Source organism: Oncorhynchus kisutch, linkage group LG17 (genome assembly GCF_002021735.2).
Source record: "Oncorhynchus kisutch isolate 150728-3 linkage group LG17, Okis_V2, whole genome shotgun sequence".
NCBI classification, from domain to species: Eukaryota; Metazoa; Chordata; class Actinopteri; order Salmoniformes; family Salmonidae; genus Oncorhynchus; species Oncorhynchus kisutch.
In genome coordinates this window covers 22583993-22606662 of record NC_034190.2, presented here as the reverse complement: position 1 = coordinate 22606662, position 22670 = coordinate 22583993, and the positions used below count along the sequence as shown (strand labels likewise).

General features: G+C 42.8%; 1 protein-coding gene across 6 annotated transcripts in view; it reads left to right on the top strand.

Annotated features, from left to right (window-relative positions):
• The window catches only part of LOC109908624 (triple functional domain protein), a 122415-nt gene that overhangs the window by 5297 nt on the left and 94448 nt on the right, over positions 1-22670 (top strand). For all 6 annotated transcript variants that reach the window (XM_031793332.1, XM_031793334.1, XM_031793336.1 and 3 more), the window contains exon 2: positions 5040-5090. In XM_031793332.1, coding sequence (XP_031649192.1) covers positions 5040-5090 — 51 coding nt within the window. The remainder of the gene's footprint in view (positions 1-5039; positions 5091-22670) is intronic.

Here is a 22670-nt window from a genome sequence, read left to right as displayed (position 1 = left end):
ATCAATTTACCCCAAACCTCGCACCACACACACACACACACACACACACACACACACACACACACACACACACACACACACACACACACACACACACACACACACACACACACACACACACACACACACAGAGTGTGTGCTGGCCACAGCACTCCACTGTCTGAACTCAGGCATCATCTCTTAACCCACTTTGTATGCTGGTTTTCTGTTTGTACTGGATTCAATTCATTCAACACACTAAGTTTTGTCTAGAATTGTGTCTTGCTTCACCAAACATTGTATTTGTCAGACTCAGTCATGCTAATAAAGCTTGATTGAAACGTTTATAATTGAATAGCGAAAGACTCCAGATTGATTGATTGGTTGCATGGAGACAGAACGCTGCTCCTATTTTAAAGTGACACCAGAACAAGAGAGAGGTAAAGTAGGACAAGTCCTCGTGGACCATTACACCCTTTCTTTGTCTCTCTGGGCCACTGGTGAGCTTTAACATGCTGTCTCACTCACACTCTTTCTCTCTGTTCTTTATCCTTCTATCTATTGTGATCAATAGCATTGCTATGCTGAGTTGAGAGGGGTTCAGTGTGTGTCAGTCAAGTGTGACTGTGACTGTGTGTATGTGAGTGAGTCGCAGTGATGACTAGCCCTGCAGAGAAGTCGATGGGGGAACAGAGGCCTATAAAAAGTGTGTGCGCGTGCATGTTCGCCCGTCCCGTAATGTGCTGTCTATAGCCCCAGTAAAGAGGGGGAATATCAGAGAAAAGCTGTGTGTATCAAACGGACGGTGACACCATCCTGAATCATACCCACTGTTTAGAAGGTCAAAGGTAGAGAGTGGGGAGGGGGTTACACTTCTGACTGTGCTCTTAGTTCTGCTTTGTCATTTCCTCTATGACTCTCGTGTGTGTGTGTGTGTGTGTGTGTAGGCCTATGTCTATGTTAGGCTGTCAGCTGGCCTTGCGCTCTTCACTTCAAGTGTGTGTTTGTGAAGAGTGTGTATCTCAATAGATTAGCCCACTTCTGATCCTGACAAACCTCTTGGTTTCTCTCTCTGGGATCTGACACACCTCCACACCACGTGTGTGTGTGTTTGTTTCTGCGACCGTGCATGTTTGTGTGGGCGTACGTGTGCTCTATCTCAACAACATGTTTTGTATTTGTTGTTTTTAGCTTCATACTATTAGAACTGGGATGTTATGCAGTTAGATAACTGTAGTACTACTGCCACTACTGCTGCTGCTTTTGCTACTGCTTCTACTACTGCTACTACCTACTGCTGCTACTACTGCTACTGCCTCTACTACTGCTACTACCTACTTCTACTGCTGCTACTACTGCTACTGCTTCTACTACTGCTACTACCTACTGCTGCTACTACTGCTACTGCTTCTACTACTGCTACTACCTACTGCTGCTACTACTGCTACTGCTACTACTGCTACTACTGCTACTACCTTCTGCTGCTACTACTGATACTGCTACTACCTACTGCTACTACTACTGCTACTACTGCTGCTGCTACTGCTTCTACTACTGCTACTACCTACTGCTGCTACTGCTGCTACTACTGCTACACCTACTGCTACTACTGCTACTACTGCTACTACTGCTACTACCTACTGCTGCTGCTACTGCTACTGCTGCTACTACTGCTACTGCTTCTACTACTGCTACTACCTACTGCTACTACTACTGCTACTACCTACTACTACTGCTACTACTGCTACTACCTACTGCTGCTACTACTGCTACTACCTACTGCTGCTACTACTGCTACTGCCTCTACTACTGCTACTACCTACTTCTACTACTGCTACTGCTTCTACTACTGCTACTGCTTCTACTACTGCTACTACCTACTGCTGCTACTTCTGCTACTGCTACTACTACTGCTACTACCTACTGCTACTACTGCTACTACTACTGCTACTACTGCTACTACTACTACTGCTACTACCTACTGCTGCTGCTACTGCTACTGCTGCTACTACTGCTACTGCTACTGCTACTACCTACTGCTTCTACTACTGCTACTACCTACTGCTGCTACTACTGCTACTGCCTCTACTACTGCTACTACCTACTTCTACTGCTGCTACTACTGCTACTGCTTCTACTACTGCTACTACTGCTGCTACTACTGCTACTGCTTCTACTACTGCTACTACCTACTGCTGCTACTACTGCTACTACTGCTACTGCTACTACTACTGCTACTACCTACTGCTACTACTGCTACTACTACCGCTACTACTGCTACTACTACTACTGCTACTACCTACTGCTGCTGCTACTGCTGCTACTACTGCTACTGCTACTACCTACTGCTACTACTGCTACTACTACTGCTATCACCTACTGCTACTACTACTGCTACTACTGCTACTACCTACTGCTGCTACTGCTGCTGCTACTGCTACTGCTACTACTACTGCTACTACTACTACTACTACTACTGCTACTGCTTCTACTACTGCTACTGCTTCTACTACTACCTACTGCTGCTACTATTGCTACTGCTACTAATACTGCTACTACTACTACCTACTGCTACTGCTGTTACTACTGCTACTGCTACTACTACTGCTACTACTACTACTACTACTACTACTGGTACTACTGCTACTGCTACTGCTACTGCTAATACTACTGCTACTGCTACTACTACTGCTACTGCTACTACTACTGCTACTGCAACTGCTGGTACTACTGCTACTGCTACTACTACTACTACTACTGCTGCTACTACTGCTACTGCTACTACCTACTGCTGCTACTACTGCTACTGCTTCTACTACTGCTACTACCTACTGCTGCTACTACTGCAACTGCCTCTACTACTGCTACTGCTGCTGCTACTGCTGCTACTACTGCTACTGCTACTACTGCTGCTGCTACTACTACTACTACTACTACTGCTACTGTTACTACTACTGCTACTACTACTGCTACTGCTGGTACTACTGCTACTACTACTGCTACTACTGCTACTACTGCTACTGCTACTACCTACTGCTGCTGCTACTGCTACTGCTGCTACTACTGCTACTGCTACTATTACTGCTACTACCTACTGCTACTACTACTGCTACTACCTACTGCTACTACTGCTGCTACTACTGCTACTGCTACTACCTACTGCTGCTACTGCTACTACTACTGATACTACTACTACTACTGCTACTGCTTCTACTACTGCTACTACCTACTGCTGCTACTACTGCTACTGCTACTACTACTGCTACTGCTACTACTACTGCTACCACTACTACCTACTGCTACTACTACTGCTACTACCTACTGCTACTACTGCTACTGCTACTACTACTGCTACTACTACTACTGCTACTACCTACTGCTGCTACTACTGCTACTGCTACTAATACTGCTACTACTACTACCTACTTCTACTGCTGCTACTGCTGCTACTACTGCTACTACTACTACCTACTGCTACTGCTACTGCTGCTACTGCTGCTACTACTGCTACTACTACTGCTACTGCTACTACTACTACTACTACTACTACTACTGGTACTACTGCTACTGCTAATACTACTGCTACTGCTGGTACTACTGCTACTGCTGGTACTACTGCTACTGCTACTACTACTGCTACTGCTACTGCTGGTACTACTGCTACTGCTACTACTGCTGCTACTACTGCTACTGCTTCTACTACTGCTACTACCTACTGCTGCTACTACTGCTACTGCTACTGCTTCTACTACTGCTACTACCTACTGCTGCTACTACTGCTACTGCTACTGCCTCTACTACTGCTACTACCTACTGCTGCTGCTACTGCTGCTACTACTGCTACTACTACTACTGCTACTACTACTACTACTACTACTGCTACTGTTACTACTACTGCTACTACTACTGCTACTGCTGGTGCTACTACTACTGCTACTACTACTACTACTACTACTACTACTACTGCTACTGTTACTACTACTGCTACTGTTACTACTACTGCTACTACTACTGCTACTGCTGGTGCTACTGCTACTGCTGGTACTACTGCTACTGCTGGTACTACTGCTACTACTACTACTACTGCTACTGTTACTACTACTACTACTACTACTACTGCTACTGTTACTACTACTGCTACTACTACTACTGCTACTACTACTGCTACTGGTACTACTGCTACTACTGCTACTGCTGGTTACTACTGCTACTACTACTACTACTGTTACTGCTACTGCTACTGCTACTGCTACTGCTACTGCTACTACTACTACTACTACTGCTACTGTTACTACTACTGCTACTACTACTGCTACTGCTGGTACTACTGCTACTACTGCTACTGCTACTGCTGCTACTACTACTACTACTACTACTATTACTACTGCTACTGCTACTACTACTACTACTACTACTGCTACTACTACTGCTACTACTACTACTACTACTGCTACTACTACTGCTACTGTTACTGTTACTACTACTGCTACTACTACTGCTACTGCTGGTACTGCAAGTATGTACTGTATGTTAATGTTTAGTCTTTTCATTATAGCATCTGCCAGTCTGTCTGTCGTAGGGAGAAATTCCATGAATGGAGTCACTGCCCCCATCATGTATCCCATCACCCAACGCTCAGCGGTGAGGACACAGCGTCCACAGGAAGTGTGTGTCAGAGAGAGCATGTGTTCAGACACACACACAAACACAGGGAATAATGTGCTAGTGACTCGTCAGCCCAGAGGGTTGTTGATGTTCACAGCACATGTGTTTAGTGGTGTCTTGGTTAGCTAGCTAGCACATTAGCATACTAGCTGTCTTCCACATTTTGCAACCGAAAACATTTTAAAACAAAAACTTGTTTATATTGGACTAATGCAGGTAGGTCTCTGCGTCAGTTTTTTTGTTTCTAATGAATACACTGCTGGTATCCCAGGTCTGAACCAGTCCCTGATATACTGTATCTTGTCCAGGCCTGGAGTTGAATAGCTTGGCAAAGACACACAACTGACTACCTACTGTACACCTAATAGTGATATGTTCTTTCTTTCTCTCCCCAGACGGTTCCCTCCAAAAAGAGCCCAAAGGAGACTTGTCCAGTCAGCTACCAGGTAGGATGACACAGACACACACACACACACACACACAACAGCGTTTGGTGTGTTCCTGTGATCTACCCTCCCTTCCCTTTTTTTTCTCTCATTTTGTTTCACTGTTCCGTCTGGCACACAGACACAGGGATGTTCCATTGATGTCTGTCTTTCACAGCGGTGTGTGTTTACTGTGTTTTAGTGTGTGTGTGTTTTGACTGGGAGTGTCTCCCCTGAAGTGTCCTCCTTATCTCACCAGTCCTGTCTAAAACATATTTGTTTTACTTCCTTGTTTGTAGACAGGGTTATAGGTTGGGCATATTGCTCTGTATACATTCACCAGTGAGGCCACTGCTCTGCCCTGTAAAGGGTTAAATGCTTGATGTCATCTAAGAAACCAGTCCATCTGGTGGCCTGCTCTCTCTCCCACTAGTCACACTGGGAGATGGAGAGGGTGGGGGTGGGGGAGAGGGAGAGTGAGAGAGATGGACAGGGGGTGAGATTGATGGAGGAAGGGGGCACTGGTCCCATGTGGCTCAGCTGGTAGAGCATGACGCTTGCATTGCCAGGGTTGTGGGTTCGATTCCCATGGGGGACCAGTACGAGAAAGAAAGTATGCATTGTATGCAGTCACTACGGTAAGTCGCTCTGGATAAGAGAGTCTGCTAAATGACAAACAATTAAAGTGTAAATGTTGTATTTTTGGTCCCTGACAAATGTTTGTTTAGGATGAGGGTGCTAGGGTTGGCTTATTGTCTCTCTCAATTCTATTCAAGGGGGTTTATTGGCATGGGAAACATATGTTTACATCGCCAAAGCAAGTGAAATGGATAAACAAAAGTGAAATAAACAATAAAAAGTGAACAGTAAATATTACACTCACATAAGTTCCAAAATAATAGACATTTCAAATGTCATTATGTCTATATACATTTTTGTGTCAACAGGTCACAAATATTGCTGCTGTGATTGCACACTGTGTTATTTCACCCAATAGTTTATCAAAATTGGATTTGGCTCTCTCTCTTGCTCTCTCTCTCCCTCCAGGTCATTGAGGGTAACCCTGGCCTGTGTCTCAGTCAGTTAGTCTACCCTGTTATTAGAGGTCTGGGCGGATGGAGAGAACGACACAGGGGGAGATGGAGAGATTCAGCTGGCGCACACACATTCTGGGGAAAACAGGATGATCAGAGGGAGAGAGAGAGGGAGAGAGAGAGGGAGAGGGAGAGAGAGGTGGATAGACCGATGGCAAGAAAGACAGATTTGAAATCTATTATCAATGCTGGTCACTAGCTACAGGGCTATTTTTGAAAGTGTGTGTGTGTCAGCTGTACACACAGTGAGGGCATTGTTAGAGTGCCACAGCTGTGGCTGATCAGCCTGGCCATCAGCCAATAAGATCGCCCCCCCCCCAGTCTCCGGAACCAATAGGATTACACCTTCAGTTTTAGCGACCAATCAAAATCTTCTCCGTGGGGCAACAAGACGAAGATAGGGGGAGAGAGAAAGAAAAAGAGTGTGAGAGTGCATTGCTGCGTCTAGTAAATAATTACTAGCAACAATCTGGTCGATGAACAAGTAGAAAGAAAGGTGGAGGGAGAGGGGGAAGGAGAAATGTGTTCTGAAGCTCTGAGGAAACTGAACATTAGGAGAAAGAGACCACGAGGGAGAGGGGGAAGGAAGGAGAAATTAGTTCTGAAGCCCTGAGGAAACTGAACATTAAGAGAGCAAAAGAGACCACGAGGGAGAGGGGGAAGGAAGGAGAAATACAATAGTGAGACGGGCAATAGTGATGCGAGGGTTGACTCATAATGGGGTTATAGCTGCGGGGTGGGCGGGTTTAGGGTCATTAAATATCGTGTGGATGAAGGGCGGGTTTAACAAAGAGAAAACAATACCTTCATAAATCCATAATTGGGTCATTCTTGTGCAATTTATCTATAGGCTAAATTGAGCCTAAAATAATGAAAGGAAACCCTATCTGGGATTAGTGCATTAGCCTAAATGTTAGGGCCTAAAGGTATGGGTGCCAAATAGCCTACAGACCAATCACCAAATCAGAGTTGGTGTTATGGGCGGGCCTTAGGTACGGTAGGTACGGTATGGTAGGCCCGCCCTACCGTACCTCCTTGCCCGTCCAAATAAAATATTGAAATATTTCTCATTTATTTGACAGAGACGCAGGCAAACAGAAAGACGCATACATTTCAGGTAAAGCATTTGATCATGCGAAACAGCACCTCTTTGTCTCAGGATGTGTAGACCATGTATCTGATGCTGTCTGGACCAAAAGAGTATGGCATGTCATACTATGTCTGGCCAGACAGCATCAGATACATGGACTTCATATAGAGGGGCGCTGTTTCGCTCGCTCTGATACTTTCTCTGGTTTTAGCAGAGAGGAAGAGGCGAAGCGAGAGGGCTCACTCTCGCCTAATTCTGTCCAGTATAAACTCAATGTGTTTCTATGGGAATAATATGCAGACCTAAGCTTGTCGCCTGCCTTCCCGCCTTTGGGACAGAGTCCCACTGTTAGGGTGGAGACGTAAGATCTCGTCATTATATAAGGATCTCTGGTTTCAGCTTCTTATGAATTGGAAAGGAATGTTGGCCGGTGCACAGTTGGAATGCTGCATTTCCTTAAAGTAAATTGATGTTTTGCCAAAATTAGATAATTACTCCTGTCTCAATAAAATAATTAAAACACCGGGAGCATGACTTGGCCATAGAGGATCATTAGCTTCTTTGAAAAAATGTGGATTGCTTCAAATCCCCAGTGTTTTTGGGAAGCCAGTGATTTGGGTAGTGGCAATAGGTCTAGCTGATTTGAGTTGCTGCTCTCCGTGAAATGCGTCTAAAATATGTGTGAAGATGTGTCTTGAGTATAGTTAAACATATTGCATCAAGAAGAAGGGGAGGGAGAAGATATGATGCGTCTCTCTCCAGAATGCATCCATCTGTAGGAAAGTGCCCATTGTCTTAACACTTACACCACTCATTTCTTCTTCACCTCACACAAGTCAACCAAGTCGTTTTTTTAAACATCCATTGCGAATGTACAAATACTGAGGAACTATCAATCTTTCCAACATTCCTGGCCTTCACCAAGCCGTGTGAAAGCTCAAAATATCATGATCTGATGATCCCATATATCCAATGGAAACGTAATTTAAAAAAATTGCTTTCTGTCCTGAGCTCACTGGGCAGGAAACTCTGAGGACACGCAATAGGCTAGTTGATACAATGTTGCAAGTTTGCTAGCGACAGACAGTCTGGCTGGACCAAGTGATGATTTTATTCAATGTTGCACTTCACTAGCAATAGCTCAAGTCGAGACAGATCGAAAGTGAGGCAGACAGGCGGAGTAGATGGATGAATGTGATTGAAAGAACTGACATTTTCATCAGGATATTTTCTACTGTTTGTATTTGTGTGCTTTAGGCTTATGTATTTAATTAGTAATAGGACTTCTTACGGATCGGCGTCCCGTCAAAGGGACAGTTGTAATCATGCAGCACCTTGTGTCACGATTGCAGATTTTTAGAGAAACAACAAATGTCGGTACATATAAGTGTCTTATATCGGCTGAAAGCTTACATTCTTGTTAATATAACTTCACTGTCCAATTTACAGTAGCTATTACTGCGGGAAAAAATGCCATGCTATTGTTTGAGGAGAGCAACAAAACTTTTTTTCGCCACAATAGTTTTGAAAAATTTACCTCTGAAGGTGAAATGTGTACTTACATTTTGAAATCTTGCTATGATTTATCATCCAAAGGGTCTCAGAGATAACATAAAGTGTCGGTTTGTTAGATAAAATAAATGTTCATATCCTAAAAGGTCCATATAGCACGATCGATTTTGTATTTCCACTCATTCAATTTGCAAAGAAAGGAATCTGTGAAAATCTAACCCTAAACGTTGTTTCAACCAGTCAAATCACATTCGTATGTATTCCTCAGAGATCCTAGAACATAACCAGACTTATCATTAGGGGTTTAGTATATCCTATAGGACACCAAATTTGGTCAGAGAATGACGCCTTCATGGCACGCAGATGACGTGGGCGGTCTTCACTTGAACGACTCTAACTTTGTCAAATAAGCACCAATCGGGGTCAAATAAAGCTAGCTACATAGCCAATGGGCTGGGCTTTACGGGAGTACCCGGAAACCCTGTATCTGTCGTAAAACGGAGCTACTAACCTTGTGCAACAGCATGCCTTTTCCTTTTGGACAAAAATGATAAGAATATTCAGAGTTATGAAAACTGGTTGTTTTGAAAATGTTGACCTTACAATATGGCTACTAATACTGGAAAAGTTCAATCAAAGTCCAAGTATACAGATTTGATGATATTCTTGCAGAAAAATGTCATATTAATGGAAATGTCTCCTTCACAATTTGCCCATATGTACCTGGGGGAATTCACACTAAATGTCATATAGTTCGCTCATACTTAAAGTTATCTGTCTGAAACTTTGCACATACACTGCTGCCATCTTGTGGACACCATCGGAATCAGAGTGATGGCTAGAACTGGGGCCTTTCTGTTGCATTTCAAAGATGGTGTATTTTCTTCTACCAGATCTATTGTGTTATATTCTCCTACATTCAATTCACATTTCAACAATCTTCAAAGTGTTTCCTTTCAAATGGTACCAAGAATATGCATATCCTTGCTTCAGGGCCTGAGCTACAGGCAGTTCGATTTGGGTATGACATTTTAGGTGAAAATGGAAAAAAAGGTGGCTATCCCTAAGAAGTTTTATAGGCCTACTGCTGTTTCTCTGAGTCCTATGCTCTCATTTCTTTAGCCGCCAATGGATCACAGAGTATCAATGTGTCCATATGGCAGAGGCTAGTGCTCTCGGCAGAGCAGAACTTTTTTATATTTTTGCCTTTTTACTTCAGATTTTTATGTTTAACCATGTGACCAATGATTTTGTGAAACAAACATTTTAATTTTGAAATGTAACTGTTCCAAGAAAATGGCCATATGAAAATAGTCATACCTGGCATGCAGATTCGTAGAAATGGTGTGATACATTGTAAGCTTCCCCAAACTTGATACTCACAAGCTGCCAATAGAGCCCCACAGTGGAGGTGTCATAATACCCAGAAAACCTAGCAGTCAAATGGTTCCAATAATTTCCCCACCATACATTTTTCCCATAGAGAATTTGAGAAACAATTAAAATAAGGGCTGTGTTTTGTGTATGTTTTACCCTGGCGTGACGTTTTCATAACCATGTGAATCTATTTCGGACAAGGTAACTTTTTTATCAATATATTTGGCTTTATTTATTCTGATTCAAAACTAATTAGCATTAAAGTAGACAACATGCAAAACTACAAATCCCTGCAAGCTCCTGCATGTCACCTTTAGCTGACACCTTTGCTAACAGGTATTGTGTCCGTTTAAAACTTGCACAAGCCTGTTCACAGAATTGTAAATTTTAAAGAAATGTAGCCAATTTATTAATTACTACATTTAGCTAACATTAGACAGTTAACTCAGAGATTCTTATCTTTGCCTCGATTCACCAGTCTTGTCCAGATCATCATGGCATTTGTAGTTCTTTATGATAGCAACACTAGCAGCGAATTAGTATTTTTTGGGGCGGGGGGGGGGGGGTGTAAATACAGGCAAATATATTGATGAAAGTCACCTTGTCCTAGAGAGATTTAGTTATCAAAACGTCACACCGGGGTAAGCCTAAATGAAACACAGCCTTTATTTGAAGTGTTTCTAAAATCCGGTATGGGAAAAATGAATGGTGGAAAAACAATTGGAACTATTTCCCTGTTTGGCTACTAGTTTTTATGGCTATTATGACTCATACTGTGGTACTCTATGGTCTTTACTATTACAGTCATTTAAAAAAAATGTGAATGAGCAAGCGTGTGCACACACAGGAGGTCCCGTGAAAAAACGTGCCCCCCTATGGAAATCAAAGGCCCATCCAACTGATTTTCGTTCTGCCGCCGGGTCTGGAATGGGCAGAAAGCGTTTACGTCAATCCACGGAAGCAAACAGAACAATGTTTATGTTTAAGTTTAATGTTTAGAGTTTAATTCAATAAGAGAAAAAACATGCGAAATGGAGAGTTGAAGAGAAGGGAGGGCCAGAAAATGTATGTTTGGGAAAGATTAGGTGAAGTGGTAAAAGAGGATGATGGCAGTGTGTTATGTGTCATGATTGTGAGGCGCTATACAAATTCCACAGTCACAAGACGGGGACTTCAAATAGGCCTATGGCATGTCAAGGGAACTGTAGCCTACTGTTCAGATGGGTTAAATGAAATCTGGACACTGACTGTAGGTCTGTAACCTCTCACATAGCCTTAATATTAACTCCTGCAGAATCAAGCATTTCTTGCAGTAAAATTCTATACCAAATGTAGGTAAAATTTTAACTACGAAACAGGAGTGGAGAAATAAGATTTCTTTCTTTCAGCATCTTGAGAGAATGCAAATGAAATGAGATACCATCTGTAGAGGTGCTATCTTTATCAGCATCATAAAAGCTGATTAGGAGAATTTCAACCACAAAATATGCATCCAAGCCAAACTGAAATCTAATCAGAAAAATGTTGGGTCATTTTCACAGTTTTCTATTTCCTTAAAACCGGTTATTGTCATTTGGAAATTTAGCACAGAAAATCTTTCCTATTGTTTTTATTTTTTATTTTCAGTTATTATGCTTTTTATTATAATTTTTATTTTTTTACAGTTATTGCAAAGAAGCGGACATGGTATAGATAACTTTACAGATGTCAACTAGATTGAAGCATTTATTGTATCGATTTATGACCTAATTATTTAGTGTTCTAGGGCAGGGTTTCCCAAACTTCGTCCTGGCCTCCCCCTCCACTGGCTGCATGTTCTGGTTTTTGCCCTGGCACTACACAGTGATTCAAGGGCTCCCGAGTGCCGCAGCAGTCTAAGGCACTGCTTCACAGTTTTTCCTAGCCACCGTGCTTCTACACCTGCATTGCTTGCTGTTTGGGGTTTTAGGCTGGGTTTCTGTACAGCACTTAGAGATATCAGCTGATGTACGAAGGGCTATATAAATAAATTTGATTTGATTTGATCCGTATTTTGTCATCGGTCAAACGACCAACCCTCATCACTGTCAAACGCTTCCTAAAACACTTCAGCGAGCAGGCCTTTCTAATCGACCTGGCCCGGGTATCCTGGAAGGATATTGACCTCATCCCGTCAGAAGAGGATGCCTGGGTACCATCTTAAATAAGCATCACCATCTTAAATAGGCATGCCCCATTCAATTTGTTTTTAACCAGGAACAGATATAGCCCTTGGTTCTCTCCATACCTGCCTGCTCTTGACCAGCACAAAAACATCCTGTGGCGTGCTGCATTAGCATCCAATAGCCCCCGTGATATGCAACTTTTCAGGGAAGTTAGGAATCAATATACACAGGCAGTTAGGAAAGCTAAGGCTAGCTTTTTCAAGCAGAAATTTGCATCCTGTAGCACAAACTTAAAAATGTTCTGGGACACTGTACAGTCCATGGAGAATAAGAGCACCTCCTCCCAGATGCCCACTGCACTGAGGCTAGGAAACACTGACACCACCGGTAAATCCACTATAATTGAGAATTTCAATAAGCATTTTTTTGTACGGCTGGCCATGCTTTCCACCTGGCTACCCCTACCCCGATCAACAGCCCTCACTCCCCACAGCAACTTGCCCAAGCCTCCCCATTTCTCCTTCACCCAAATCCAGATAGCTGATGTTCTGAAAGAGCTGCAAAATCTGGACCCCTACAAATCAGCCGGGCTAGACAATCTAGACCTTCTCTTTCTAAAATTATCTGCCAAAATTGTTGCAACCCCTATCACTAGCCTGTTCAACCTCTTTTTCGTATCGTCTGAGATTCCCAAAGATTGGAAAGCTGCCGCGGTCAACCCCCTCTTCAAAGGGGGAGACACTCTAGACCCAAACTGCTACAGACCAAAATCTATCCCACCCTGCCTTTTCTAAGGTCTTCGAAAGCCAAGTTAAACAGATTACCGACCATTTCGAATCCCACCGTACCTTCTCCGCTATGCAATCTGGTTTCAGAGCTGGTCATGGGTGCACCTCAGCCATGCTCAAGGTCCTAAACGATATCATAACGGCCATCGATAAGAGACATTACTGTGCAGGTGTATTCATCGACCTGGCCAAGGCTTTCGACTCTTTCAATCACCACATTCTTATCTGTAGACTCAACAGCCTTGGTTTCTCAAATGACTGCCTTGCCTGTTTCACCAACTACTTCTCTGATAGAGTTCAGTGTGTTAAATCGGAGGGCCTGTTGTCCGGACCTCTGGCAGTCTCTATGGGGGTGACACAGGGTTCAATTCTCGGGCCGACTCTCTTCTCTGTATACATCAATGATGTCACTCTTGCTGCTGGTGATTCTCTGATCCACCTCTACGCAGACGACACCATTCTGTATACATCTGGCCCCTTTTTGGACACTGTGTTAACTAACTTCCAGACGAGCTTCAATGCCATACAACACTCCTTCCGTGGCCTCCAACTGCTCTTAAATGCAAGTAAAACTAAATGCATGCTCTTCAAATGATCGCTGCCCGCACCTGCCCTCCCGTCCAGCATCACTACTCTGGACGGTTCTGACTTAGAATATGTTGACAACTACAAATACCTAGGTGTCTGGTTAGACTGTAAACTCTCCTTCTTGACTCACATTAAGCATCTCCAATCCAAAATTAAATCTAGAATCTAAATCTAAATCTTCCTATTTCGCAACGAAGCATCCTTCACTCATGCTGCCAAACATACCCTCGAAAAACTGACCATCCTACCGATCCTCGACTTCGGCAATGTCATTTACAAAATAGCCTCCAACACTCTACTCAACAAATTGGATGCAGTCTACCACTGTGCCATCCGTTTTGTCACCAAAAAGCCCCATATTCTACCCACCATTGCGACCTGAAAGCTCTTATTGGCTGGCCCTCGCTTCATACTCGTCGCCAAACCCACTGGCTCCAGATCATCTACAAGTCTCTGCTAGATAAAGCCCCGCCTTATCTCAGCTCACTGGTCACCATAGCAGCACCCACCTGTAGCACATGCCCCAGCAGGTATATGTCACTGGTCACCCCCAAAGCCATTTCTTCCTTTGGCCGCCTTTCCTACCAGTTCTCTGCTGCCAATGACTGGAACTAAATGTAAAAATCACTGAAGCTGGAGACTCATATCTCCCTCATTAGCTTTAAGCACCAGCTGTCAGAGTAGCTCACAGATCACTGCACCTGTACATAGCCTATCTGTAAACAGCCAATCTATCTACCTACCTCATCCCCATACTGGTATTTATTCATGTATTTATTTTGCTCCTTTGCACCCCAGTATCTCTACCTGCATAATCATCTTCTGCCGATCTACCATTCCAGTGTTTAATTGCTATATTGTAATTACTTCGCCACTATGGCCTATTTATTTCCTTAACTTACCTCATTTGCACTCACTGTATGTAGACATTTTCTACTGTATTATTGACTGCATGTTTGTTTTACTCCATGTGTAACTTTGTGTTGTTGTATGTGTTACAGCTCAGTTTTTTCTTGGCCAGGTCTCAGTTGTAAATGAGAACTACTAGTATTGCTAGGGCTAAAACCAAAACGTGCCCACGGGGAAGGCCCCATATAATGACAGAAGAGAAGCTGCATGTATCTAATTATAGACAAGTTGACTATCAAATAGTCTACCAAAATGTCGGAAATGATGAGCAGAAACATACGGTGCATACGGAAAGTATCCAGACCCCTAAACCGTTTCCATATTTTGTTACGTTACAGCCTCATTCAAAAATTGATTAAACACTTTTTTCCTTCATCAATCTCCACAAAATACATAACATTTACAAAGCAAAAAACTGGTTTTTAGAAATGTTAGCAAATGTAAAAACAGAAAAAACATTTACATACGTATTCAGACCCTTTACTCAGTACTTTGTTTAAGTACCTTTTGGCAGCGATTACTGCCTCAAGTCTTCTTGGGTATGACGCTACAAGATTGGCACACCTGTATTTGGTGAGTTTCTCCCATTCTTCTCTGCAGATCCTCTCAAGCTCTGCGAGGTTTGATGGGGAGCATCGCTGCACAGCTATTTTCATGTCTCTTCAGAGTCTGACTTCGGTGTTCCTCTGACACCTTGGTGCGGCTGGCTTCCGGGTTAAGCGTGTGGGTGTTAATAAACGTGGTTTGGCGGGACATGTTTCCGAGGACGCATTACTCAACCTTCACCTCCCGAGCCCGTTGGGGAGTTGCAGCGATGAAAGAAGATCGAAAATTGGGGAGAAAAATGGGGTATAATCAAAAAACTGATTCCTAACTCAGTTGCCGGAGGTGAAGGAAACAGCTCAGGGATTTCAACATGAGTACCACTATTCATATTTTCAAACATGGTTGTGACTTAAATCGGAATGAAAATCTATGGAAAGATTTAAGTCTTAAGTTGAAAATGGCTGTCTAGCAATGATCAACAACCAACTTGAAGGATATTTAAATGAGTATTGGGCATTTACATATTGAAAATACATATTCCCCCCCCCACACACACACTTTAACATTACAAAGTATTTTGTGTAGATCGTTGACAAAAAATGACAATTCAATCCATTTTAATCCCACTTTTTAACACAGCAAAATTTGTAAAAAAGTAAAGGGGTGTGAATACTTTTGAGGCACTATAAATCTGGCAAAAAAAGATCCTGCACCATCAAAAAAATCATTCCACTGTCTTTGATTGTAGCCTAGAGCGCATTTTCTATACTGAAAAATATATATAAAAGCAACAATTAACATTAAATTCTCTGGCAACAGCTCTGCTGGACATTCCTGCAGTCAGCATGCCAATTGCACGCTCCTTCAAAACTTGAGACATCTGTGGCATTGTGTTTTGTGACAAAACTGCACATTTTAGAGTGGCCTTTTATTGTCCTCAGCACAAGGTGCACCTGTGTAATGGAGCATTTCTGGAATCTTATATTTCAGCTCATGAAACATGGGACCAGCACGTTACCTGTTGCGTTTATCTTTTTGTTCAGTGTATATATTAGCGGGTTAGGGTCAGATGTAGGCCGATTTTTATTTTCACTTTACAGTCGTGTGGTTGCCGAAGGTTATTAACATTTGCGGGTGGGTGCGGGTAAACAAACAGCTGACCCGCGCCCCACTAACCCATAAGTAAAGAAATGGGGAAAAGAGGGAAGGAGCGAGAAAGCCAGAACGAGCTCAGTGTAGAGAGCGAGCAAGGGGGAGATAAATGACACCGTGTAAAACTGATGGCATCTCTGGTGACAATCCTCTCTGTCTCTGTCAGGATGTAGTGACACCTGCATCTATCACACACACATTAACCTGACACACATACAGATTCACATCCCAGACCCCCCCCCCCCCCCCCCCCTTCTCACAAAAGGTCTGTCTGTCAGTAATGTGTAGTGTGAGTTAACTTGGAGAATGTCATGTTTATATGTTAATATGATAGTGTTTTATCATTAGGAGCCCTTACTTATCACTCCTCCTATGTCCTGCTCTGGAGAATGGGCATCAGCTTTTGGGAATCCTAGGAATTCCAATACAGCCCTCCAACACTAACCCCAGTTGGAGAATGCCAGTGATGCAATGTATGTGGGCACGCCCCTATGCTATCCCAAACCTAACATTACCCAAACCGGCCTGACCCATTCTCTCTGTCTGGCCCCTCATAGATGCCCCTTTAACAGTTGGTTTCAGATCAGTTTTCATGAGTTTAATTCTGACCATAACCATTATGTGATTAGCACTAACAGGCTCTGGATCAGCATGTTATATCAACATGTATGCTGTAGGGTTAGTTTGTTTGTGTGTGTGCTGGTATGAAGGCAACTTCTGCCCTTCCTCTGTTTTCCCTTTCCATCTGTCTCTGTCCTGGCCCGTGGCACATTCTGACTGACACACACACATTTCTCATCTGTGTGTTGCGTAAATTCCTCTGCTGCCGCAAGGAACTAATGCTCACTTGACCTATTGGAGCCTTCCTTCATATGCAGCCTTTAGTGTGTGTGTGTGTGTGTGTGTGTGTCTCCCCCCCCCTGTTCTGATGTTGACCGTGAACCCGATGCCATGATCCTCATTCTCAGGATGAACGACGTACGGAATGGTGAAGTTCAGTAACAAGGACACACATACTGTAAACAGGATTATTTGACCTGTTGTCCCTTGGTCACGTAGGTATGACAGTTTCCCTAGATGCCAGACATAGATTGAAGAGATCTACAGCTACTCTACCATGTGACCTGCTGGGTTCTGAGTAACTCCTCACCCCAATAACCCCCTCATACTCCCTCTATCCTTCCTATCTCTCCTTCACTGCTGGAGGTGGTTGTGGTTCTGTTGGTCTGTCTCTGACCATTGTCTGACCGCTGTCTTGGGGTCATGGCAGGACTAAATGTTATCTTCCATGTTCTGTATGGGATGTTTACTAGAGACGGCTATATTACCCAGGACAGGACCAATGCTGGTAAGACTAGGTCTTTATAGGCATGCTAATAGTGAACACAGACGTTATAGGAACACACATTGGGCATTTTAAGCCAATGGTTGAGCACAATATGTTACTGTACGTATTATGGATGCATGCATCCATCTGAGGTCTTCCACCAACTTAGTAATAAAGTCCGTCTGTCTGTCTGTCTGTCTGTCTGTCTGTCTGTCTGTCTGTCTGTCTGTCTGTCTGTCTGTCTGTCTGTCTGTCTGTCTGTCCGTCCGCCGCTCCTCACACTTTTTAAGAAGCTTCTCTCTAATCCCCCTCCCCCACACACACAGTCACACACAGTCACACACACAGTCACACATACACACAGAGTGCAGCGCTGGCACATTTAGGGGTCCACATTCAAGGTCTGTGTTTGACCACTGTCAGGATTACTTCATATGCCCCCCATTCTCTTATCCCTCTCACTGACACACACACACACACACACACACACACTGAGGGAGTTAAGACTTGAGATTAAGAACAGTCTGGATAGAAGCCTGTTCCTCTCCTAAACCCACACAGGACAGCAGTTCACACAGGAGGGGCTGCAAGCTACTTAGCTTAGCATACATTAGCCTAGCTTAGCACCACTTCTTAAAAGCAAAACACTTTTTTTGTTTTATCCCAAAAAAGTGTCTCTTAGCCTTGATTAGCCTAATTTTGCTAGCGTAGCATTGTGGGTCTAATGCTAGTTTCTCACAATGCAATGAGTATTATTTTGTCGTAGCTTAGCACTGTAATGTAGGTTAGCTGGGGGGGTTGTGTTAGCAGAGGAGGTAGTTCCTCATGTTCCCTGGCCGGTTGGAGTTACAGACTTTGGAATACTTGGAATATACAGTACCATGCAGACGTGTTGGTACTGGGGGAGGATAACATCGTCACTGATGACCAATCACGTGTGGCAGTATGCTCAGACAGGCTCCGCCCTCATCCAGCTGACAGGTATGCTGTTGATGCCGAATGGTGCCAAACTTTTTGGATGCATCTGAAATGAAAAAGTCTAAGTCGCATCCTTGGGACTTACAACTCTGACATACCCCATTGACGTTTAAATTGATAAGAGTTAAGGTTAGGTTTAGGTAAGGCTAATGGTTAAGGTTTGGGTTAGGATTTAGGTTGGGGACCTCAGAATGTTCCCACTTAGCACCTACCCGTCTGAAATGGCAACAGGTTCATTTTAAATGAAATTAAATGGTATTTGTCACATGCTTCGTAAACAACAGGTGTGGACTAATAGTGAAATACTTTCTTACGGGCCCCTTCCAACAATGCAGAGAGAATGAAAATAGTAGAAAAGTAAGAATTGATACACAATGAGTATATGTGTGTGTTAGAGGTCGACCGATTATGATTTTTCAACGCCGATACCGATATATTATTGGAGGACCATAAAAGCCAATACCGATTAATCGGCCGATTTTTATTTATTTATTCATTTGTAATAATGACAATTACAACAATACTGAATTAACACTTATTTTAACTTAATATAATACATTAATAAAATCAATTTAGCCTCAATTAAATAATGAAACATGTTCAATTTGGTTTAAATAATGGAAAAACAAAGTGTTGGAGAAGAAAGTAAAAGTGCAACATGTTCCATGTAAAATATGTGCCATGTAAGAAAGCTAACGTTTCAGTTCCTTGCTCAGAACATGAGAACATATGAAAGCTGGTGGTTCCTTTTAACATGAGTCTTCAATATTCCCAGGTAAGAAGTTTTAGGTTGTAGTTATTATAGGAATTATAGGACTATTTCCCTCTATGCCATTTGTATTTCATTAACCTTTGACTATTGGATGTTCTTATAGGCACTTTAGTATTGCCAGTGTAACAGTATAGCTTCCGTCCCTCTCCTCGCTCCTCCCTGGGCTCGAACCAGTAATAAAACGTCAATTAGCGTGCGCTAACTAGCTAGCCATTTCACTTCGGTTACACGAGCCTCATCTCATAGGCTTGAAGTCATAAACAGCGCAATGCTTGACGCACAACGAAGAGCTGCTGGCAAAACGCACGGAAGTGCTGTTTAAATTAATGTTGACGCGCCTGCTTCTGCCTACCACCGCTCAGTCAGATACTTGTATGCTCAGTCAGATTATATGCAACGCAGGACACGCTAAATAATATCTAGTAATATCATCAACCATGTGTAGTTAACTTATGATTGATTGTTTTTTATAAGATACATTTAATGCTAGCTAGCAACTTACCTTGGCTTACTGCATTCGCGTAACAGCCTCCTTGTGGAATGCAACGAGAGAGAGGCAGGTCGTTATTGCGTTGGACTAGTTAACAATAAGGTTGCAAGATTAGTTCCCTGAGCTGACAAGGTGAAAATCTGTCATTCTGCCCCTGAACAAGGCAGTTAACCCACACACACACACACACAGAAGTTGCATACACCTTAGCCAAAGACATTTAAACTCAGTTCTTCACAAGTCCTGACATTTATATTTATATATATATATATATATATATATATATATATATATATATATATATATATACATACACACACACACTAGAGGTCGACCGATTAATTTAAGAACACATATATATATATATACATACATACACACACACATACACCTGAGCCAAATACATTTAAACTCAGTTTTTCACAAGTCCTGACATTTAATCCTAGTAAAAATTCCCTGTCTTAGGTCAGTTAGGATCACCACTTTATTTTAAGAATCTGAAATGTCAGAATAATAGCAGAAAGAATGATTTATTTCAGCTTTTATTTCTTTCATCACATTCCCAGTTGGTCAGAAGTTTACATACACTCGATTAGTATTTGGTAGCATTGCCTTTAAATTGTTTAACTTGGGTCAAATGTTTCGGGTAGCCTTCCACAAGCTTCCCACAATAAGTTGGGTGAATTTTGGCACATTCCTCCTGACAGAGCTGGTGTAACTGAGTCAGGATTGTAGGCCTCCTAGCTCACACACGCTTTTTCAGTTCTGCCCACAATTGTTCTATAGGATTGAGGTCAGGGCTTTGTGATGGCCACTCCAATACGTTGATTTTGTTGTCCTTAAGCCATTTTGCCACAACTTTGGAAGTATGCTGTGGGTCATTGTCCATTTGGAAGACCCATTTGCGACCAAGCTTTAACTTCCTGACTGATGTCTTGAGATGTTGCTTCAATATATCCACGTAATTTTCCTCCCTCGTGATGCCATCTATTTTGTGTGCACCAGTCCCTCTTGCAGCAAAACATCCCCAGAACATGATGCTGCCAACCCCGTACTTCACGTTTGAGATGGTGTTCTTCGGCTTGCAAGCATCACCCTTTTTCCTCCAAACATAACAATGGTCATTATGGCCAAATAGTTCTATTTTTGTTTCATCAGACCAGAGGACATTTCTACAAAAAGTATGATCTTTATATAAGAAATAATTATCATTATATAAGAAATAAGAGTAATTTCAGATTCACCCTTTTGATCAGGAGAGGAAGTCTTTGAGATGCACGATCCCACTCTCACCTCTTTCCTTTTGAATGGTAAAGTAAAGGTTAAAGATGGCCACTCTTTCAAAACTGAAGTGTGAATAAGGTAGGGAGAGAGAGGACAGAGAGGGGAAAAGAATGACCGTCCCTCCATCCTTGTCGTCTGCTGTGGTTGAGTCAGGGTGACATCATCGTCTGCAGCGGCATTGTAGAGTTTTTACTTTCCTTCTTTCTTTTCTCCTTCACTCATTTTATTTGCTCGTACATCCCGTCTATCACTTCTCAGCTGCTTTCATCAGTCCTCAATTCTCTCATTCTGTTTTTCTCTTTCTATATATACTCTCTCTTTGTGGCCCTTTTGTATCAGATATTGTCTGTGTGTGTGCAGTTGTTACAGCGATCCTATGGATTCTGGCCAGTGTCCAGCTGGTCACATAAGTCATGTAAAGATGTGTGCAAGAAACGCAGTAGGATGCGTTATGTCTGTGTGTGCATTGTATTTAAAGCAATTAGCTGTTTTAATTTCCTCATAAAATGCACCGGGGGATTATCGACCCAATGACCTACACACACATACACCCCCCCCCCCGACTGGGTATGGTTGTGGGAGTGTAGAAAGTGTTCCAGAAGCTCACCACAGGGGCAGCTAAATATAGAGGAGCTCAGGTCGTAACACACTAGAAATAAAACTGGAATTATTATGGAATACAGAGCAGGGCCAAGGAACACACACCGATGGAAAGACGGTCTGGAGCACAGCGACACAGACACACACATACATACACGCACACATACACACACACACACACCGATGGAAAGACGGTCTGGAGCACAGCGACACATACATACACATACTCCTGCTTCCTACAGGCAGACTATTAGGAGCCTGTCCGAGTCTGGTCGCAAGTCTCCCATCTGACTTAATTGATGTTTGTGTGTGTGTTATAATTGAGTACTGGAGGGCTAGAGCTCTGAGGAACAATACGGTAACAGTTTAGTGAATTCGCAGAGAACTACAAGGCTTTCACTGCAAAACATTATTATCTCCACTACCTACGACACACACACACACACACCATAAAGATAGTCATTGAGTTGGACAGCTGACGGTGTGTTTGTTCCATGATCTCCTGATCGGTCCATCCCTAAATCTCATATTTAAAATGACAAAATGACTGTTATTATTATGGTTAGACCAGTGGAGGCTGCTGAGGGGAGGACGGCTCATAATAATGGCTGGAATGAGACAAATGGAATGGCATCAAACACATAGAAACCATGTGTTTGATACCATTCAACCAATTCCACTCCAGCCATTACCACGGGTCCGTCCTCCCCAATTAAGGTGCCACCAACCTCCCTTGGACTCAGACGGAAAGACAGACAGACGGCATGATCGGCACATTTCAGTGATGAGTGAAGGATACAGGCTTTTATCACCCTTTCGTTGGACGTCTCTAAATAATCCAAAATGGGCCATTGTGTCAAACAGAACATGTTGTTGCAAACAAATTCATAGGATAGCTACATGCCCTAATAGGCTGAACACGTATACTATGTTTGCAGTGCCAGTGCACT